Source organism: Prionailurus viverrinus, chromosome D3, assembly GCF_022837055.1.
Source record: "Prionailurus viverrinus isolate Anna chromosome D3, UM_Priviv_1.0, whole genome shotgun sequence".
Classification (NCBI taxonomy): Eukaryota; Metazoa; Chordata; class Mammalia; order Carnivora; family Felidae; genus Prionailurus; species Prionailurus viverrinus.
This window is the reverse complement of record NC_062572.1, coordinates 6555708-6573590: the sequence shown is the minus strand read 5'-3', so window position 1 is coordinate 6573590 and position 17883 is coordinate 6555708. Positions and strand designations below refer to the sequence as shown.

The following is a 17883-nucleotide window of genomic DNA, read 5'->3' as shown; positions in this document are numbered from 1 at the left end:
GGAGGGAAGGAGAATGGTGTCAAGTAGTTTTAATATGTAAGTTTTTAAAAACATTTTTATTTTATTTTATTTTACTTTTAAGCTTTATTTAATTTGAGAGAGAGGGGAGAGCACACACAAGCAAATGAGGGAGGAGCAGAGGGAAGGAGAGAGAGAATCCCAAAACCTGTATTTGGGAATTTCATGAAGGTCTAATCAAGGGGTAAGTAATGAGTCCGTTACAAGGATGCAGTCACAGGATGTGTTCAGTTGAGTTTTGGAGGGGTAAGGGACATAAGGTAGAAGGACTGAGAGGGGGACAATGAGAGACTAAAACGTTTGGAGAGCAAAGAAACCAGAGTTCCAATTTTCTAAGTCAACTGGCAGACAGGTGTGTGTGGTGGGAGTCTAACAGAGTTCTAACTGTATGTAGGCCTAATACCTATGGGGGAGAATCTAGTGTTCGTTTTTTGGTGGCAGTAATGAGTATAGAGTATACTCATATAATGAGTATACAGGTGGGTTGTCAGGGCACGGAGGCAGGGAGGTGAACCTTTGGCCACAGGGTCTAATTGAAGACTGCCATACCCTTGGGGGCATTGTAGGCCTCCATGCCTTTGGGAAAGGATGTTCAAATGGACAAAAACAAAGAAAGGCAGTTGGTAATTAGCGTGTCCTGGAGCTGCAGAAGAGGTGAGGTTCTTTTTGTTTGTTTGGTTTTAAATTTATTTATTTATTTTTGAGAGAGAGAGAGAGAGAGAGAGAGAGAAAGTGTGAGTGAGGGAGAGGCAGAGAGAGAAGGAGAGGCAGAGAGAATCCCAAGCAGGCTCTGCACTGACAGTGCAGAGCCAATGTGGGAGTTGAACCCACGAACAGTGAGATCATGACCTGAGCCAAAGTCAGACGCTTAACCGACTGAGCCACCTAGGCACCCCTGTTTTTTAAAGATATAAAGGCAGGCACCTCGCTGACTCAATTGGAAGAGCATGCAACTCTTTTTTTTTTCTTTTTTCTTTTTTTAATATTTATTTATTTCAAGAGAGAGACAGAGTACGAGCAGGGGAGGGGCAGAGAGAGAGGAAACACAGAATCCAAAGCAGGCTCGAGGCTCGGAGCTGTCAGCAGAGCCCGATGCAGGGCTTAAACTCACAGACTGCGAGATCATGACCTGAGCCACCCAGGTGCCCCAAGAGCATGCAATTCTTGATCTCAAGTAGAGTTTCAGCCCCACGTTGGGTATAGAGATTATTTAAATAAACAAATAAACAAACAAAAAAAAAAAACAAAGGAGCTTCTTAAGACCATGGGATCAGGTTTGGAGTGGTAGTAGTATGGAAGGCTTAGTATAAAGGTTGAGCTATGAGGAAATATTTGGGAATCCAAGGGCGACAGTATCTAGCAAGACCCAGGAAACCGTGTAATTGTCTTTTAGTCTTGGGGTTGAGGAAACTGGGTGAAGGTAGTAATTCTGTCTGGTTCTATTTTTAGCCTATCTGGCAGAAAGGTGGCCTAGGAATTTGACTGAGGCAGAACAGAATTGTCATTTATCTTTAGATACTTTGTGTCCTTTGTTGGCTAATTGCTTCAGAAGGCATTTAGTGTCAGTGCCACAGGCCTTTAGGGTAGGAGAACATAATAATAAATCATCTATATATTGCAAAGTGTAGATATCCCAGGGAAATCAAGATCTTGTAGGTCAGCATGGAAGGTTTGAGAGAAACAGGTAGGGCTTTCAGTATATCCCTGGGGTAGGATTCTCCAAATGTGTTGTTGATTGTTCCACGCAAAAGTAGAAAGATACTGACTTTGGGGGTCGACAGGGATGCTGAAAAAGGCACTGCATAAGGGAACAACAGAAAAAGCAGTAGTTGCAGCTGGTATATTAGAAAGGAGGGTGTGGGAGTCAGGAGCAACAGAGTGACAGGGTATGACAGTACTGGTAATTGCCCTAAGGTCTTGAACAAGATACTTTCCTCTATTACGGAGCTCTTTAACTGGAAAAATGGGGGTAATACAAGGACTAGTAATGGGGATGATCAATCCTTTGTTGATAACAGGAGTTATTCTTATAATGGCCATAAGTACTGCTTAATATTGGGTGAGGCCTTTATTTAAAAAAAATTTTTTTAACGTTTATTTAATTTTGAGACAGAGAGAGATAGAGCATGAACGGGAGAGGGTCAGAGAGAGAGGGAGACACAGAATCTGAAACAGGCTTCCAGACTCTGAGCGGTCAGCATAGAGCCTGACGCGGGGCTCGAACCCACGGACTGTGAGATCATGCCCTGAGCTGAAGTCGGACACTTAACCGACTGAGCCACCCAGGCGCCCCTGGGTGAGGCCTTTAATGATCAATTTGAATAGTTATTGGGGAACCAAGGTTATGTGTCATATATCAGTGGAAGAGGTGGCCCACAATTGATCAGGGAGTGCATTTAGGAATGGGGGGCAGTGGACTGACTGGGGGGCAGTCCTGAACAGATCAGTAGAATTAGGAATTCTGAAGATTGAGAAGGCAGATCTAATAGCATTTCATTTTTTTGGTCAAAGGAAATATGGGCCCAGTAAGCCTGCAAAAAATTTCTTCCTAAGAAAAGTGTTTGGGAAAGGGGGGTGGTGCACCTTGCTGGTTCAGCCTATAGAGCATGTGACTCTTGATCTCAGGGTCTGGAGTTCAAGCCCCAAGTTGGACATGGAGCCAACTTAAAAAAAAAAAAAAAAAAAAGTGCTGGGGATGAGGGCACCCATAAAAAGGAATGGTTGCCTTGTTAAGTGCCAAGAATAAATCTAGGGGTTGAGATAATGGGATAGTTGGTGGCCGATTAAGCACCCTGATCATGGTCAGATGCTTTCGTATTCTTGAGGCAGGGGACTGGAAAATAAATTGCGGCTGAGGACTGAATAAGGTGCCCTAATGTCTATAAGAATAAAACCATCTTCATTCTAAATGTTATAGGTGTTTGCTAAGAGAAAGGGAAAAATCCCCCTTTTGTCCTCAAATCTGATAAAGGAATGGTTTTTGAGATTTTTGTTCTTTTGGAACCATCGTTTATATTTCAAGTATTCCTTTTTGGAAGGTTCAGGATTTATTTATTTATTTTGTACTGCCTTCTAATTTATTTTGAGGTCCCCACATATGGGGAATCATTTTGACTAAATTTGCAACTATATCAGTAGTTTTTTCTAGGGCCTCATTATGAGGAAATTTTAAATCCTGTAGGGGGTCTTCCCATCCAGCCTTATTTATCCATTCTTGGGCCTATACTGGTCCAACAAGCATGCGTACTAGTTGGTAAAGGTCAGAAGGGCCTGGATTATAGGCACTGACAGTCCAAATTAGTTGTCGGGTAAACTCTTCTGGATTTTCTTTAGGGTTAGGAAAGTCTTGCAAGATTTAGAAGTTCTGTTTAGGACCAGAGGGTCAGAGGACCAGATTACTGGGATTAGGGCTAGTGCCTTTGACTTTGAAAGGGGCTATGATGTTAGTTTTGGGAGTGTGGATGGTGGCAAGGCTGGGGAGGGAGAAATTTCAAAGAATATGAAGGTTGGAAAGACCTGCATACACTGGAGGAAACAGAAGGTGTGCAGTGGGGGGGGGGGGGGGGTGGCGGGGGGAACTGGATGGAAGAGGAGTGGGTCATTTTTGATTCAGTATTGAGTTGTTCTAATCCTTTTCATCTTTCTTTGGTTATTGAGGTTTTTTTTCCTTTTGCGGAGGCCAGAGCTGAGTCTGTTCTTTTGGAGGCTACTTCCAAACGTACCAATTGAAATAGGTTTCCACTGATTTGGGGAAGTATGATAATTTCACCTTTCCAATTGTGCTCTTAAATACACCAATTTAGGGATACCAAAGGTGCGCCCAACGGGACCAGGGAGGTTTTAAATGATCTTTAGTGATTTGAGCCCAGGTTGAGGAAACTTACAGCTCCCTGGGCCCCAGATGGCTGGTGAGTAAGAGTTCTTTCTGAGAGATTGGTACCCATTCTGCGCTGGAAGAATCCTTCCCTGAATTGCTAGCAGAAAAGTCTCCTGAATTCTACCAAGGTGGGTGGTCGGGGATGTGAGAGGACCGTACCTGTCATCCCCCACTCCCAGCCCGGGGTTATAGGAGCCGCCGGAAGAGAAGCAACCCCGGGCTGCGGTGCTCGCTTCTGCAGGTCCAGAGATCCGCAGGAGCTGTCCAGGTCGCTTCATATCCCAAACTCGGCTCCAAACTGTTAAGCAAAAACCTCAGGAGCGAGCCTATAAACGAGTGAAAAGGAGTCAAAGCTTTCTTTGGGTTTGCAAACTGGGAAGGGCAGTCCAAGTTAGCTGATGTGCCCGTCCGCAGAGTTGTTTTTAAAGCTTAAAGCCCCAACGAGGGAGAAATTTCAGCTGGAAATTCAGCTGGTTGCCGAGTAATCGGTTGACCTCTTTTGCCTCACTATTACGAGACGGGGGAACGTCCCGGGTGTTCAAACCTCAGGATGTTTATCATGGTTTCAAGAGGTGGCGGCTCGTCGGGGAACCCCACAAAATGGTGGCCGCCGCAAGATGGAGTCAGGGTTGTCAACCCTTCCCTGACCCCTTTTCTCCTTTGGTGTGAACCAGCACACGCATCCTTTGAAGACGCTACTACACCACCCGATTACCAAACTGCGTCTGAGAATTGACACTCTCGCTGCGCGGCCAGATCCCTTCGCTGCGGAGGGCGATTCGGCCACTCCCAGACCACTAACTGCACTTTCGGTACTCTTTCAACTTCACTGTTCCATTTAGCAGTTTCTGTCTTCGTGCAAAAAGTCAGAAAAATGGAAAATTCATTCTCTTCGGGGATGCTGTACCGTCGACGCTCAACGCACGTGGATTAAATTTCTTAAAACAAAAGCAAAAACGGAAAAGGAAAAAAAAAACCCACCAAAACACTGCCCGTGGCGAATCTGCTTCTCCCAATGTAAAGCTCCGCTCAGGCGGGCAAGAGGGATCTACCGGCGTTTCGAGTCTGGTGCTGGCTTCCGAGGGAAGAGATCCCGAGCCTTTCTGAGGTGAGTGGGAGCAGCTTGGTGGCAGCGGGGCCCACTCCGGCGGGAAGGACGAGAGAATTCGGTCCGGACAGTGCGCGCGCTCCTGTCAGGGCCGCCATGTTGAAGCCTGGCAAACGGGAAGCCCTTTTAGGGTTGTGTTGCGGGAAGCGAGGGCGGGAGCTGGGGTGGAAGAAGGACCCTTTCTCCCCTTCGCCCACTGAAAAGGCGAGAGGTCGGGGAGGGCCAGCCTCGAGGGCCGGTGGTCAAGGCGGGGGCACTGCGGGGCTACTGGGGTGCAGGCTTCCCGCCCCCTCTCCCCCAGACTTCCGCCTTCGCGTCCACCGCGCCACTGCGCATGCTCGGGAGAGTTCAGTCGGTCCGACTTCAGTTCTGTTTCCTACCCGGATGCGAAGCGCGGGAATATCCGAACTCGGCGGAGTCAGTAAGGAGAGGCACGCTTTGTTCGGTGGTCTCTTAATTAACTGACCTGTATCGTAATGTATAATTATAAAGCACCTTCACGGACACTGCTGTTTCTGATCTTCACAAAAACCTAGTCGAGTGGCATGTAGCTACATTTTACAGATGATTTAAATTTTTCCCACGATAGGACTGGGTCTTAAACCTGGTCTTCTGTCTCCGGATCCAGCGTTCTTTTTCACTTTCCACACTTATGTCTTTAACGATTAATTGCCCCTTCCGCCTCCATCCCCCACCACTCATCTCTCTCATCTCATCCCCGTTTTATGAAATAATGACATGAATCTAAAAATCCAAACAAACTGTAGGAAACCTCAACATAATGCGGCAAGGGAGGGAATACCCCCAGAAAGACGAATGGGAAGCCGTGAAGCCTGCTGCTCTCTTGGCATTTACTGCTTTAAAATTAATTATTAATTAATTAATTGTTTAGAGAGAGCGTGCACAAACATGGGAGGGGCAGAGAGAGAGGGAGAGAGAGGGTCTGAAGCGGGCTGTGTGCCCACAGCAGAGAGCCCGAAGTGGGGCTCAAACTCACGAAGGGTGAGCTCATGACCTGAGCTAAAGTGGGACGCTCAACCGACCGAGCCACCCAGGCGCCCCCCAAAAGAAAGCCTTTTTGTGTCTTTCATTCCTCACCGGAGATGGCATTAATAGTAAAACCTAGATCCTGACAGTTTGGGGAGGTGAGGGGAGTTAAGTGCTTAGCATAGGGCCTGGCACCTCCTACGTCTTCAAGTTAGCAATAATTATTATTATCGGCCTTGTTGTTTTCCTGCAACCCTGTGACGGAGGGTGGGGAGTGCGGCCCAGAGTGGTAGGGCCAGTAGCATATGGGATTGTTAGAGAACACTAGAGCAGGGAGAGAGTCAACATCGCGCTCTCTCTTCTTTTTTCTTTTTTTTTTTCTTTTCTTTCTTTCTGTCTTTTTTTTTTTTTTTTTTTTCTAATGGGGAGAAATTCCAACCATGAGAGAGAAGAGACCCAAGAGTTAGAGGCAGCGCCCAGAGGGGCCTGGAAATCCTCTCTTGTCTCATTGCCCTAGCTGTTCCTCATCCTTTCACTGATAAGGGTGCCAGAGAGGCGCTTCCTCCAAAGTTGCTGGTTAGTGCTGGCAGTCATATACCTCCTTTTCCGGTTTGGTGGCAGACAGTATAAAGTCGTTTTGGCTCTTAGTTCGCCATGAAGTCATCTTTTTTGTCCGATTTGGACAAAAGAAAAGTTTCATCGAATTTTGATTGGAGTTAGTTCAGTTCCCCGGTGTTTATCAGGCAGTGTCGTAGAATCTGGAGATAAAGTGAAGCAGACACTAGACTGAAGAATGTTTACTGTGCGTTCCGGAAAACAGACTGAGCCACTCAGATGCCCCATATTTTAATAAATAAATATCATGGGAAGATGTTATGAATGAGGATTACTATATAAATTTGACAGAGTCCCAGTTTTATAATTTTTAAATTTTTATTACAAAAATTTTTTTAAATGTTTATTTATTTTTGAAAGAAAGACAGAGCGTGAGCAGGGGAGGGTCAGAGAGAGAGGGAGACACAGAATCCGAAGCAGGCTCCAGGCTCTGAGCTGTCAGCACAGAGCCCGACGTGGGCTCGAACTCACGAACCATGAGATTGTGACCTGAGCCGAAGTTGGACACTCAACCGACTGAGTGACCCAGGCAGCCCTACATTTTTCTTATCTTTATTATTTTTGTATTAAAATTTTTTTAATGTTTATTTATTTTGGGGGAGAGAGAGAGAGACAGAGCGTGAGTGGTGGAGGGGGCAGAGAGAGAGGGAGACACAGAGTCCAAAGCAGGTTCCGGGCTCTGAGCTGTCAGCATAGAGCCTGATGCAGGGCTCGAACTCACGAACCGTGAGACCGTGACCTGAGCTGAAGTCAGACGTCCGACCGACTAAGCCACCCAGGTGCCCAAATCCTTATTATTTGTAAAAGTAAGCTCTACAGCATGGGGTTGAACTCACAACTCCTAGGTCAAGAGTCACCTTCTCTACTGACTGAGCCAGCCAGGTTCCTGGAGTCCTGGTTTTTGTTTTTATAAGTTTATTCATTTATTATTTCTGAGAGAGAGAGCGGGGGTTGGGGGGAGCGAGGTCAGAGAGAGAGGGAGACACAGAATCCGAAGCAGGCCACAGGGTCTGAGCTGTCAGCACAGAGCCCGACACGGGGCTTGAACTCACAAACCGTGAGATCATGACATGAGCCAAAGCTGGATGCTTAACCGACTGAGCCCCCCAGGCGCCCCTGGAGTCCTAGTTTTAAGGTAACATATTTCAGTATTGGCTCTAAAGTTTTACGGAGGTGGTCATGTGAGCAGTAGCAGTGTCTTGAAATGTTGGCAAGTATTATTCCAGCAGATTCACCAGAATGTGAATCAATTACCATGTATCAGCCTCTCCTCTGAACTTAAACTTTCCACCCTCTTTCAAAAAAATTATCATGTATCAGATAATTGGAGTATGCTTGCAGGCTAAAATTACCATTGCAATCAATTCCCATGCCTAGAGGCATAAACAGATTATCAGCCAGGGAATTGGGAAGAAATCCCATATTCTTTTTTGAACCTGAGAGCCTGCTGTTGCTGAATCACTGTAGTTTTAGCTTTGCTACCTGTTGCAAAATACTACATTAAAAGCACCATTTTCCCTTGTAGTTTTTTTTTTTACGTCCTTCTCTTTCTATTCTTTTAATGATGCGTACCAAAACATTTGCAGATGAGCGATGTAATATCTAGAATTTCCTTTAGAGTAATCTAGGAATGGGGATGTGAGTTGCCGCACAGATGAAACCAGGCTAGGTATGTGTTGGTCAGAGTCAGGTGATGAGTTTGTGGAGGGTTATGCCATTCTCTACGTTGGTACATGTTCGAAATTCTTGGTAGTAAAGTTTTTAAAAACACCATTTTCCGTTAGCAGTTTCCAGGCTGGTTTTCCTATGACCTTTTTTTTTTTTTTAAATGTTTGTTTATGTTGGCGGGGGGAAGGGCAGAGAGAAAGGGAGACAGAGGACCCAAAGCCGGCTCTGCGCTGACTGCAGAGAGCCCCATGTGGGGCTTAAACTCATGAACCGAACCATGAGATCATGACCTGAGTTGAAGTCGGACGCTCCACCGACTGAGCCACCCAGGTGCCCCTTAGGGCCATTTTAGAGTCTGAAAGGCAAGCCTGGATGTTGATCCGTGTTGCACGTTATAATATAATTGGTAAGTGCCCTGAGATGATAACCTGGTTGATACACAGATGGACCACACTCAAGCACGATGCCCTCTGCTTCTTCCCGGGAGGGACGGAGGAGCAGCGGGTGAGAGCATCCTGGAGCCCCGCTGTCTGGCTTTGATCCCCATTCTGCCCACTTTCTAGCTGGGAGGCCTCAGGCCCTGGGAATCGTGCTTCCTTCCCTGTTGAAGGAAGGGGTGAATGGTAGTATCTGCTTCGTGGGGTTGTTGTAAGGATTAAATGGGTAGCTCGTAGGAGGTGCTCCCTAAAGGTTGCTGTGATCCCTCCTAGAACATGAACGATTGGATGCCCATCGCCAAGGAGTATGACCCGCTTAAAGCTGGCAGCATTGACGGCACCGATGAAGACCCACACGATCGCGCTATCTGGAGGGCAATGTTGGCACGATACACCCCCAACAAAGGCGTCACGGGAGACCCCCTCCTCACCCTGTTCGTGGCGAGACTAAACCTGCAGACCAAAGAGGAGAAGTTAAAGGAAGTATTTTCTCGCTACGGGGACATCCGGCGGCTTCGGCTGGTGAGGGACTTGGTCACGGGCTTTTCGAAAGGCTATGCCTTCATCGAATACAAAGAGGAGCGTTCTCTGATCAAAGCTTACCGAGATGCAGACGGCCTGGTTATTGACCAGCACGAGATATTCGTGGACTACGAGCTGGAAAGGACCCTCAAAGGGTGGATCCCTCGGCGCCTTGGAGGAGGTCTGGGGGGGAAAAAGGAATCCGGGCAGCTGAGATTTGGGGGGCGGGATCGACCTTTTCGGAAACCCATTAATTTGCCAGTTGTTAAAAACGACCAGTACAGAGAGGTAAAAAGGGAAAAGCGAGAGCGATCTCGGTCGCGAGAGAGACACTGGGACTCTCGGACGAGGGATCGAGACCATGACCGAGGCAGGGAGAAGAGATGGCAGGAGAGAGAGCCAACCAGGGTGTGGCCAGAAAGTGACTGGGAGAGAGAGAGGGACTTCAGAGATGACAGAGCCAAGGGGAGGGAGAAGAGGGACCGAAGTAAGTAGAGGCTCACCGGCACCACCAGAGCCCAAACAAAGACGCCGCGGAGGCACAGAGAGATGCGTGGCTTTTATACAAAGTGTACGTCCAGTGCTTGAATAAAACTTGTTGGTGGTGATGGGGTCTGGAGTTGAGTTTTCTTTCCAGTCTAGAACCCAGGTTTAAGCTGAACACGCTGATAATTACGGGGTTTCTCCTCTTCACCTTGTAGTTCTAAGGACCCATTACATTTATTACAGTCGTGTCCTCACCGGCAGCCATACAGAAGGGCACGTGTACGGAGCCACCACTCTGGTTTAATTTGGCAGTAGAGAGCTTGTTTTGCGATTCTCCTTTTCTCCTGTCTGTTGGAATTGACCGTTTTGAGGGGCTGGCGAAAAAGAAGTGACGACCGAAAATCCTTTGCATCGCTCTGACTCCTGGGAACCCGAATCTGGCTAGATTGTTGGGAAAGTGATATCTTTCCCATCTGTATATGTATAGCGTACAGGCCTGCCGAACTGAAATGAAAATGGGATAGAAAAGTGAATTCAGGGAGAACGTCCAGACCTTCGTACCAAAGCCAGTGTGAGCAGTGGTCTAGGTCAGCAATCAGCTACCCTTGAACAAATAGAACTCCATTCTTGAGCCAAATGCTGACTGCCTTTTTTTCCCGTTTTTTGGCAGGGAGGCTGGTATTTAAAGTGAAAAACCAAAGTTGCAGGGCTATGGGGTTCTGGTTTATGGCAGCCTTCCAGCCCTTTGAAAAGATGAAGCTCCAAAGAGAGTGAAATGAAAATGAGGAAAAGCCAGTGAAAGGTTTCTGTCTGGTTCTGATGGACTGATGTGTCTTCTCCCTCTTGGACACCTGGCCTCCCAGCTGTAGGAGGGCTGCATAGATCATATCGACTATAACTTCTTCTGAGGGCTTTGAGTACCAGGCTGTTCACGTGGTTTTAAAAAAAGTGACACTTGGGGCGCCTGGGTGGCGCAGTCGGTTAAGCGTCCGACTTCAGCCAGGTCACGATCTCGCAGTCCGTGAGTTCAAGCCCCGCGTCAGGCTCTGGGCTGATGGCTCAGAGCCTGGAGCCTGTTTCCGATTCTGTGTCTCCCTCTCTCTCTGCCCCTCCCCCGTTCATGCTCTGTCTCTCTCTGTCCCAAAAAAAATAAATAAATGTTGGAAAAAAATAAAATAAAATAAAAAAAGTGACACTTAATGTGTCTGTTTTAGCAATGGCTGTATCTTTGCAAGGTCAGGGTCTTAAAACTCAGGATGTTTCATGCAGAGCAAACAATTTAGTATCCAGACTCAACACATTCACGACTAGGTTTTTGCATTACGAGTATGAATCTCTTTGTTATGTAGGTTCGGAACCTGCCCTATCTTAAAACTGCTGTCAGCTGTTAGAACAGTTTTATTTATTTTTTTTAAATTTATTTATTTATTTTTTTAAATGTATGTTTATTCTTGAGACAGAGACAGAACGTGAACGGGGGAGGCGCAGAGAGAGAGGGAGACACAGAATCCAAAACCGGCCCCAGGCTCTGAGCTGTCAGCACAGAGCCCGATGTGGGGCTCGAACTCACGAACTCTGAGATCATGACCTGAGCCGAAGTCGGACGTTTAGCCGCCTGAGCCACCCAGGCGCCCCAAGAACAGTTTTAGAAAAATAGGCTCTTTCCTTTGTAACTTTCCAGTGCAGAATCTTACCACGTCCCCCACGTCTCAGAAAACAGCCGTTCAGGAACACCCTTCTGATTTCACACAGGTTGTACAAAGGGCTCCCTATTACAGCACCAGAAGTGCATTACGGGCTTGAGCTGGTAGGTATTTCAGCTAAACGAGCACTCCGCCCTGGGGGTGTGTTGTGAGACAGCACTGGAAGAAAGAGATCCAGTCGTGGTGCTTACATTGTCCAAGCCAGCGGCTGTCAACCCTGGGTCCCAGAACATGGATGGATTAGACCCCTCAGACCGCATCCTTGACATTGAGGCTTCATCTTGTATGGGCCCTGGTAACTAAACAAAACAAAAAAATTGGTAGAGCCCCCACAGCAGAGACCTTAGCAGTAGCCACACAACAAAGGCATACATCTTCTCACCTAGCAATTTTTCTAGTTTATTCTGCAGACTGACGCATGGGTGTGAAAGTGTGCAGTGCTAAAGGAAGCTCCCTGTCCATCCGTGGGGTCTGGACAAACATGAAAAATGACACATCGACGTGGCAGACGGGTCCTCCATTTAGCGCTATAACATCTGGTGCTGAGAGAGTCTTTGTTGTGGGGCACTGTCCTGGGCATTGCAGGATGTTGAGCACCATCCCTGGAACCTACCCACTGGATGCCAGTAGTAGTTGTGACAACCAAAACACCAAAATGTCTCCGGACGTTGCCAAACGTCGCTGGGGGGCGTTGAAACCCACTATCTTACGTACTGATGTGGAATCATTTCCAGGGTATTCTAAGAAAAGGAAGGTACAGCATAGCACATATATAGTATGCTGCCATTTATGTAAAAAAAAAAAAAGAAAGAAAAAATATATTTTGTTACATAACTGCATGTATATTTATAAACCCTTTCAGGAAAGACACCCAAGAAACTGGCAACACTGGTTGCTCCTGGGGAAAGGGCAACCAAAGGTGGCCAGGGGAAGGGAGATTCCTCAATACACCTGCTTTTATACTCTGAGAATAAACTAGCGTCAGTTTTGAGAACCACTGCGCAAAAGCAACGCAATCTTGTCTGATCATTATTTTCAGCATTGTGGGAACACTGTCCCCGTGAACTCTGCAAACCAACTGATGGTTTCTCAGCAAACCAGGGGAGAAGGTGTAGAACGTGGACCCGTCAGATGTACTTGAGTGCTCTGTTAGCACACGCTGCCTCTCTCAATCTGTCAGCACCCAGCCTGTGCCCTGGGTCCTCCGTGGGTAGAGAGAAAGTGCTATTTGGGCAAAACCCCAACTCAGCAGATGCAGGCTTCTGGCTCTCCGTCTGCCACCACAGCCCCATGAGTCAGCCAGACGTGTAGTCCCCAAACCACCTCTCCACCCACTGCCCTCACCCTGGCACTGGCAGGTCTACTCCCCACCCCCATCCTGCACCCCCTAGGCTCCCCAACCCCATTCCACATCCGCTCTGGGACACTTGTCTTCTTTATAGGGGACTGTGTTTAATGGATTGAAGGCTAAAAGAAAAAAAGGGTGGGGGGGAACAAACGAGAAATGAGAAAGGCTGCAATGTCTCATCCTTAGCAACTTTGTTTGGTTAGCACTGCATAACTCACAGCCGATTCCAAGGCACTCGCTACATGCTCTAGGCAGTATCCGTAACAAGGTGCAAAAGAGAACCACCAGCTCTTGCAAAATTGTGTCCAGTTTCTGGGTGGGAGGACGGTGGTCCTTAGCTTCTGTTGCTTTGCATCTAAGTGGGGCCAGCCCTTCTGGTGACTTTGGGGGCCCGCTTTATCTAATGGATGCATCCTACGTATTATGCTACCACCGCTGACAATTCCATGAATGAGCTAATGAATACCACTTCCCTGCCTCCCACTTAAGTATGACAAACAGGTGAACAAAACCTCTACACACAGAATATCATACAAAGCAAGTCAAACAGCAATTATAGTGGCATGTGATGTATTTGGCTTAAAGAAGCTTGTGTTACTGAAGTTAATGCAAAAGTCTGGCCTCTGCTCATGGTTATTATTAAATATATATCCTAAGAGATCGGTCATCTATTATAAACGGTGATAGCCCTGGGTATAAATAAACATTTCTTTAGAGTTTGGCATCAGTTTTTCAGTGTGCTTCCTCAAAGGAGACAGTCTGTTTGAGGGATCAGTCTTGAGGGTGCATCTGAACCGAGAGGTGTGCAAGGTAGTGACCCCTGCCAGGTTCCACTGCAGGTGCTGGCGGTGGACGGTTCAGGTCCAAAGGCAGAGGTGGGCTGCGGTCACAGGTGCTGCAGGGCTTCCTGTCCTTGCTCCGTGTAACCGTCATCACGGTGGGAGTTGACCCACTGGCCGAAGGACTCCTGGATGTGCACGTTTCTCTGTGTGTTGGCCAGACGCTTCTTATCTCGGGAGAAGAAGCTAAACCTTCCGAAAGGGAAAGAGAAATGAGAGCCCGCCTTCGCTGTGCACTGTAGCGTTTCTGCAATGCCAGGACACACACAGCAGCGGACGTGGAAGGAAGCAGACCAATCCGAGGTGTGGAAGGAGAGACAGGGGTGCGGGTCAAAGTTATGTGAGAAAGCAGCAGGGGATTCTGCATGTCATTGTCACCGCACCTTGGAGGTGACACAGTGTGAACGGGGCATATGCGACTACTGATGTGTGATGTATCTCATCTCTTACTTAAGCACTGCTGAGGGTCTGTTCTCATTATCAGCGGACATAAAAAAAAAAAACAAAAAAAAAAAAAACACGACTAGAAACACACGTCTGGAGTCTCTTTACCCTAACCATGCAGAGAAAGTAATGACTGAGAGCCACCTAGAATTTAAGATGATTCCGACATAAAGAGACAAATGTTTCTCCTTAGGTAGTTATGTAACGTGAATCGGGAAACTACAAAGGCAGCACACCAGGGCCCAGATTTCCTGGATATTACTGCTAGAGAGGAGTCGGGAGTAGTTATTTTAGAAGAATGAGACAACCAAAAACAAGTAACGGTGCACACCGTTCTGTGATTAAACGCTGTGAAAACCGTCTGCAAATGACACTGGGGAAAACGTCGGTTTACAGTGTTGGAAACTGACTTCAGGGCGAAAGCCTTTAGACCTTCGCAGTGACTTGCTGACTGGCAGTGGCCGGTGTAGACCAAGGGGTCTTTTTAAAACAGCTGTGACTGCTGATCACTGATCAGAGTGAACCATCTGATGCCTAAAAGACGAAGGCAGAAATTACAGGCAAAAAGCTTATACACTGGCCCGTTGATTTTTTAAAATTTTATTTCAAGTAGGCTCCACACCCAACATGGGGCTCGCTCTCACGACCCTGAGATTAAGAGTCGCACGCTCCACAGACTGAGCCAGCCGGGCGCCCCGGAACTGGCCCATTTAAAAGGAGGTCTGGGGGCGCCTGGGTGGCTCAGTCGGTTGAGCGTCCGACTTCAGCTCAGGTCATGATCTCGCGGTCCGTGGGTTCAAGCCCCGCGTCGGGCTCTGTGCTGACGGCTCAGAACCTGGAGCCTGTTTCAGATTCTGTGTCTCCCTCTCTCTGACCTTCCCCTGTTCATGCTCTGTCTCTCTCTGTCTCAAAAATAAATAAACATTAAAAAAAAAAAATTTAAAAGGAGGTCTGCCTTACTTCCACCTCCACAAAGACCAGGGCCCTCAAGTACACCTGAGGTGGCCCACCTTGAATTTCTCCCAAAAACCTTGGCTAACTTGCCCTTCGATACTCTTACTTTCTAATGAGATTCATTCTTCTCTCACCAAGTTCTGCTACTCTTCAATTTTGGTTCCTGAACTTGGTGAGAGAGATAATAGCTATGTTACGTTTCCCGGGGGCAGGAATAGGAATGCACCGCTGAGAAACTGAAGCTCCAAATCAACTATTTTTAGTTCCTCTGTCTGTTCACCTATTAGCTCCCCCCTACTCCCACCCCCCCGGCTTGTAAGTGCCGTGGCCTATGGAGTTCAGTTTTAATCACATCTGGGCAAACACGATTTTATTATTCTGTGATTACTGGACCCTACGGTCACCTCCTACCGGGAATAAAGTGGTCTTTCACTGTAAAGCTGGGGCAAGCCAAGTGTATCTGGAGAAATTCTCCCTACCAGCTAAAGGCTCTTTTCTCTACAACAGACATGCGTCCTGACACACAAAGGCACAATTTTCATACCGGGTTATTTGCGAGCTCTCTCCATAGTGTGATCAGGGCAATCAGCTGGCCAAAAATACAGCAACACATCACTGCCACATGTCACCTCTACCTGACTCAAGCAGGAAAGCCACATGCCGCTTCCTGTCCAAGGGGACCCAGAGAGACACAAAGCGTTGGTCCCCTCCTCACGGGATCAAATGGCTTTCTGACGATGGCTCGGCGAAACAAAGCGGTTTAGAAAGCTAGGGCGTGAAGGTCGAACACGGCATTAGTGTCACTCGGGGGTTGGGGAGGGGGTGGTGGTCACAGTGGGCGTTGATTACTGACCCGTCACTTAAAGGACCTTCTTTACTGGATCACGGACAAGGTGATTTTTAGAACGGAAACGAGAAAAGACAAAAAGAATTATCGGTGACCGAGCCGAGAATTCCGCAGCTGCCCTCGTGCAGATCGAGACTCACGGGCACAGGTCTGAAATCACATTCCACACACACGCGCGGGTGGGGGCCATGCAGCTGGAGTGGCCAAGGAAGACAGGCCGGCCTTGGCAGAGCCTCAGCACACATTCCAAAGGCACAGCTCAGAACGCAAGCAGAAACACACACAGTGCCTACAAGGGAAACGAGTCGTCGGACAGGTTGCAGGGTGGGGTCATCTATTATCAGTCCCGCTGCTACCATGGGCATTATGGCTGTAAAGATCCTGGTTAGGAAAGTACAGATAGACACAGAGAAGATAAAAACAGAGGAGGCATGAAAAACAAACACATTCCACGCACAGACCGGCTGAAGGGTTTGCTTATAGGAGGCGTTACGGATGGAACTGTGCCCCCCCCCCCCAAACTCATGGTGAAGTCCTCCCATGACCTCGGAAAGCGACCTTATTTGGAGGAGGTAACAAGAGAAAGTTCTACTAGAGAAGAGTGGATCTTTTTTTCCCTTTTTTTTTTTCTTTTGTTTATTTTTGAGAGACAGCACGAGCAGAGAGGGAGACGCAGAATCCAAAGCGGCTCCAGGGTCCGAGCTGGCAGTACAGAGCCCAACGCGGGGCTCAAACTCAAGAACCAAGGGATCATGACCTGAGCCGAAGTCGGACGCTCAACCGCCTGAGCCACCCAGGCACCCCGAGAAGAGCAGATCTTTATAAAAGGGGGAAATCTGGACACACACACACACACACACACACACACAGGGGGGCCGTTCTGTGAAGATGAAGGCAGAGATCCAGGTGATGCCTCCACGTGCCAGCAAAGGCCAAAGATCGCCAGCAAACCCCTGAAGCTAGGAGAGGCACGGAACATTCTCTCTCGGTCCTCAGGGGGAACGGGCCCTGGCCACCCCTGGCTCCGGGACTCCCAGCCTCCAGGAGGGTGAGACAAAGCATTTCTGTCGCTGAAGGCTCCCAGTTGGCGGCTCTTTATTAAGGCAGCCCTAGCAAAGTCACGCAGCACCGAGGGAAGACAGGGTTGGCCTCGGGGCTGAAAAGCAGGCCTGGGTTTGGGAAAGAAGGAGTCAAAACCCGCTGTAGCTTAGTGGGGACACCCTCGGTGTCTTCCAGCAAATCTCCCCCACTACCATGCACCGCAGGCCCGGTGCCCTGAAGAAGGCAGCCGGCGGGGGGGGCGGGGGGGGGGGTCCAGGAGAGAAGACGAGTGGGCGGAGCAAGAGGACCGAGGCAGAGCACGTGCACGGGCCACCCCCGCTGCTAAGTCAGAGCTGACACCGAGTTCTCGTCCGTCCCTGGTCTTGGCAAGGAAAATGAAGAAGAAACGACACTCAAGTCAGAATCAGAGCTTATTCTGAACAATTTTGATTTTTTTTTTTTTAGATGCGGGCGGGGAAAAGATAGACTGTGAGTGTCTAGTGAGGTTTGGGATTATCTGTGTTTGGATTCACCTCTGATACACTTCAAAAGGCAGCTGGGAGTTGGCATCCTGGCAGAACCACGTGGATGTCTTCTCACGGCGATGAGAAAAGGGGACACCTTTTGTCACCTGAACGTGCCCAATCCCCAGAGGCCGGGCTGTCCGGCACTGTTGGCTTTCCAGGGGCTCGACCTCTGCCAGGACCCCTCTTGGCATAACAGGGAGCCCCCAAAGACACAGTCACTGTGGAGGATGGCCCCAGATGCAGGGTGAGATGTATGCCCGCCTGGAAATGCTGGGCTTCATTTGGGGTCCCATCAGGGGTCAGACTGGGGCACAGGGGACTCGGGACACCTGGATGGTTCCAGTCAAGTAACTATATGCTTCACTGAATGGACAGCCCCCTTCCTTCCCAGAAGCCTCCCTGTCCTCTGGAGGGACAGCCACTTCCTGGGAAAAGACTGGCTTGGGCACCTGGGTGGCTCAG

The 17883-nt window shown here is 48.3% G+C and overlaps 3 protein-coding genes across 8 annotated transcripts in view; 1 reads left to right on the top strand and 2 right to left on the bottom strand.

The window, feature by feature from the left end:
* The window catches only part of RILPL2 (Rab interacting lysosomal protein like 2), a 36960-nt gene extending 31652 nt beyond the window's left edge, over positions 1–5308 (bottom strand). The window contains exons 1-2 of one of the 4 annotated variants that reach the window (XM_047827093.1): positions 4948–5308; positions 4055–4221 (exon numbers count right to left, since the gene is read on the bottom strand). The gene's annotated coding sequence lies outside the window, so the exon portion shown is untranslated. Of the gene's footprint in view, positions 1–4054; positions 4721–4876 lie in introns of those variants that run through there. The other 3 variants (XM_047827092.1, XM_047827091.1, XM_047827090.1) reach the window with 3 other exon arrangements.
* On the top strand, positions 4883–9840 carry SNRNP35 (small nuclear ribonucleoprotein U11/U12 subunit 35). Its single transcript, XM_047827089.1, has 2 exons — positions 4883–5003; positions 8984–9840. Exon 2 carries the CDS (start codon positions 8987–8989, stop codon positions 9725–9727), a length of 741 nt encoding a protein of 246 aa, XP_047683045.1. The 5' UTR covers positions 4883–5003; positions 8984–8986; the 3' UTR covers positions 9728–9840.
* Positions 9841–12853: 3013 nt separating this feature from the next.
* RILPL1 (Rab interacting lysosomal protein like 1) overlaps positions 12854–17883 on the bottom strand; it is a 39582-nt gene continuing 34552 nt past the window's right edge. For 2 of the 3 annotated variants that reach the window (XM_047827080.1, XM_047827081.1), the window contains exon 7: positions 12854–13800. In XM_047827080.1, the coding sequence (XP_047683036.1) occupies positions 13656–13800 (145 nt within the window). In that variant the 3' untranslated portion in view covers positions 12854–13655. Of the gene's footprint in view, positions 13801–14911; positions 16235–17883 lie in introns of those variants that run through there. The other variant, XM_047827083.1, reaches the window with a different exon arrangement.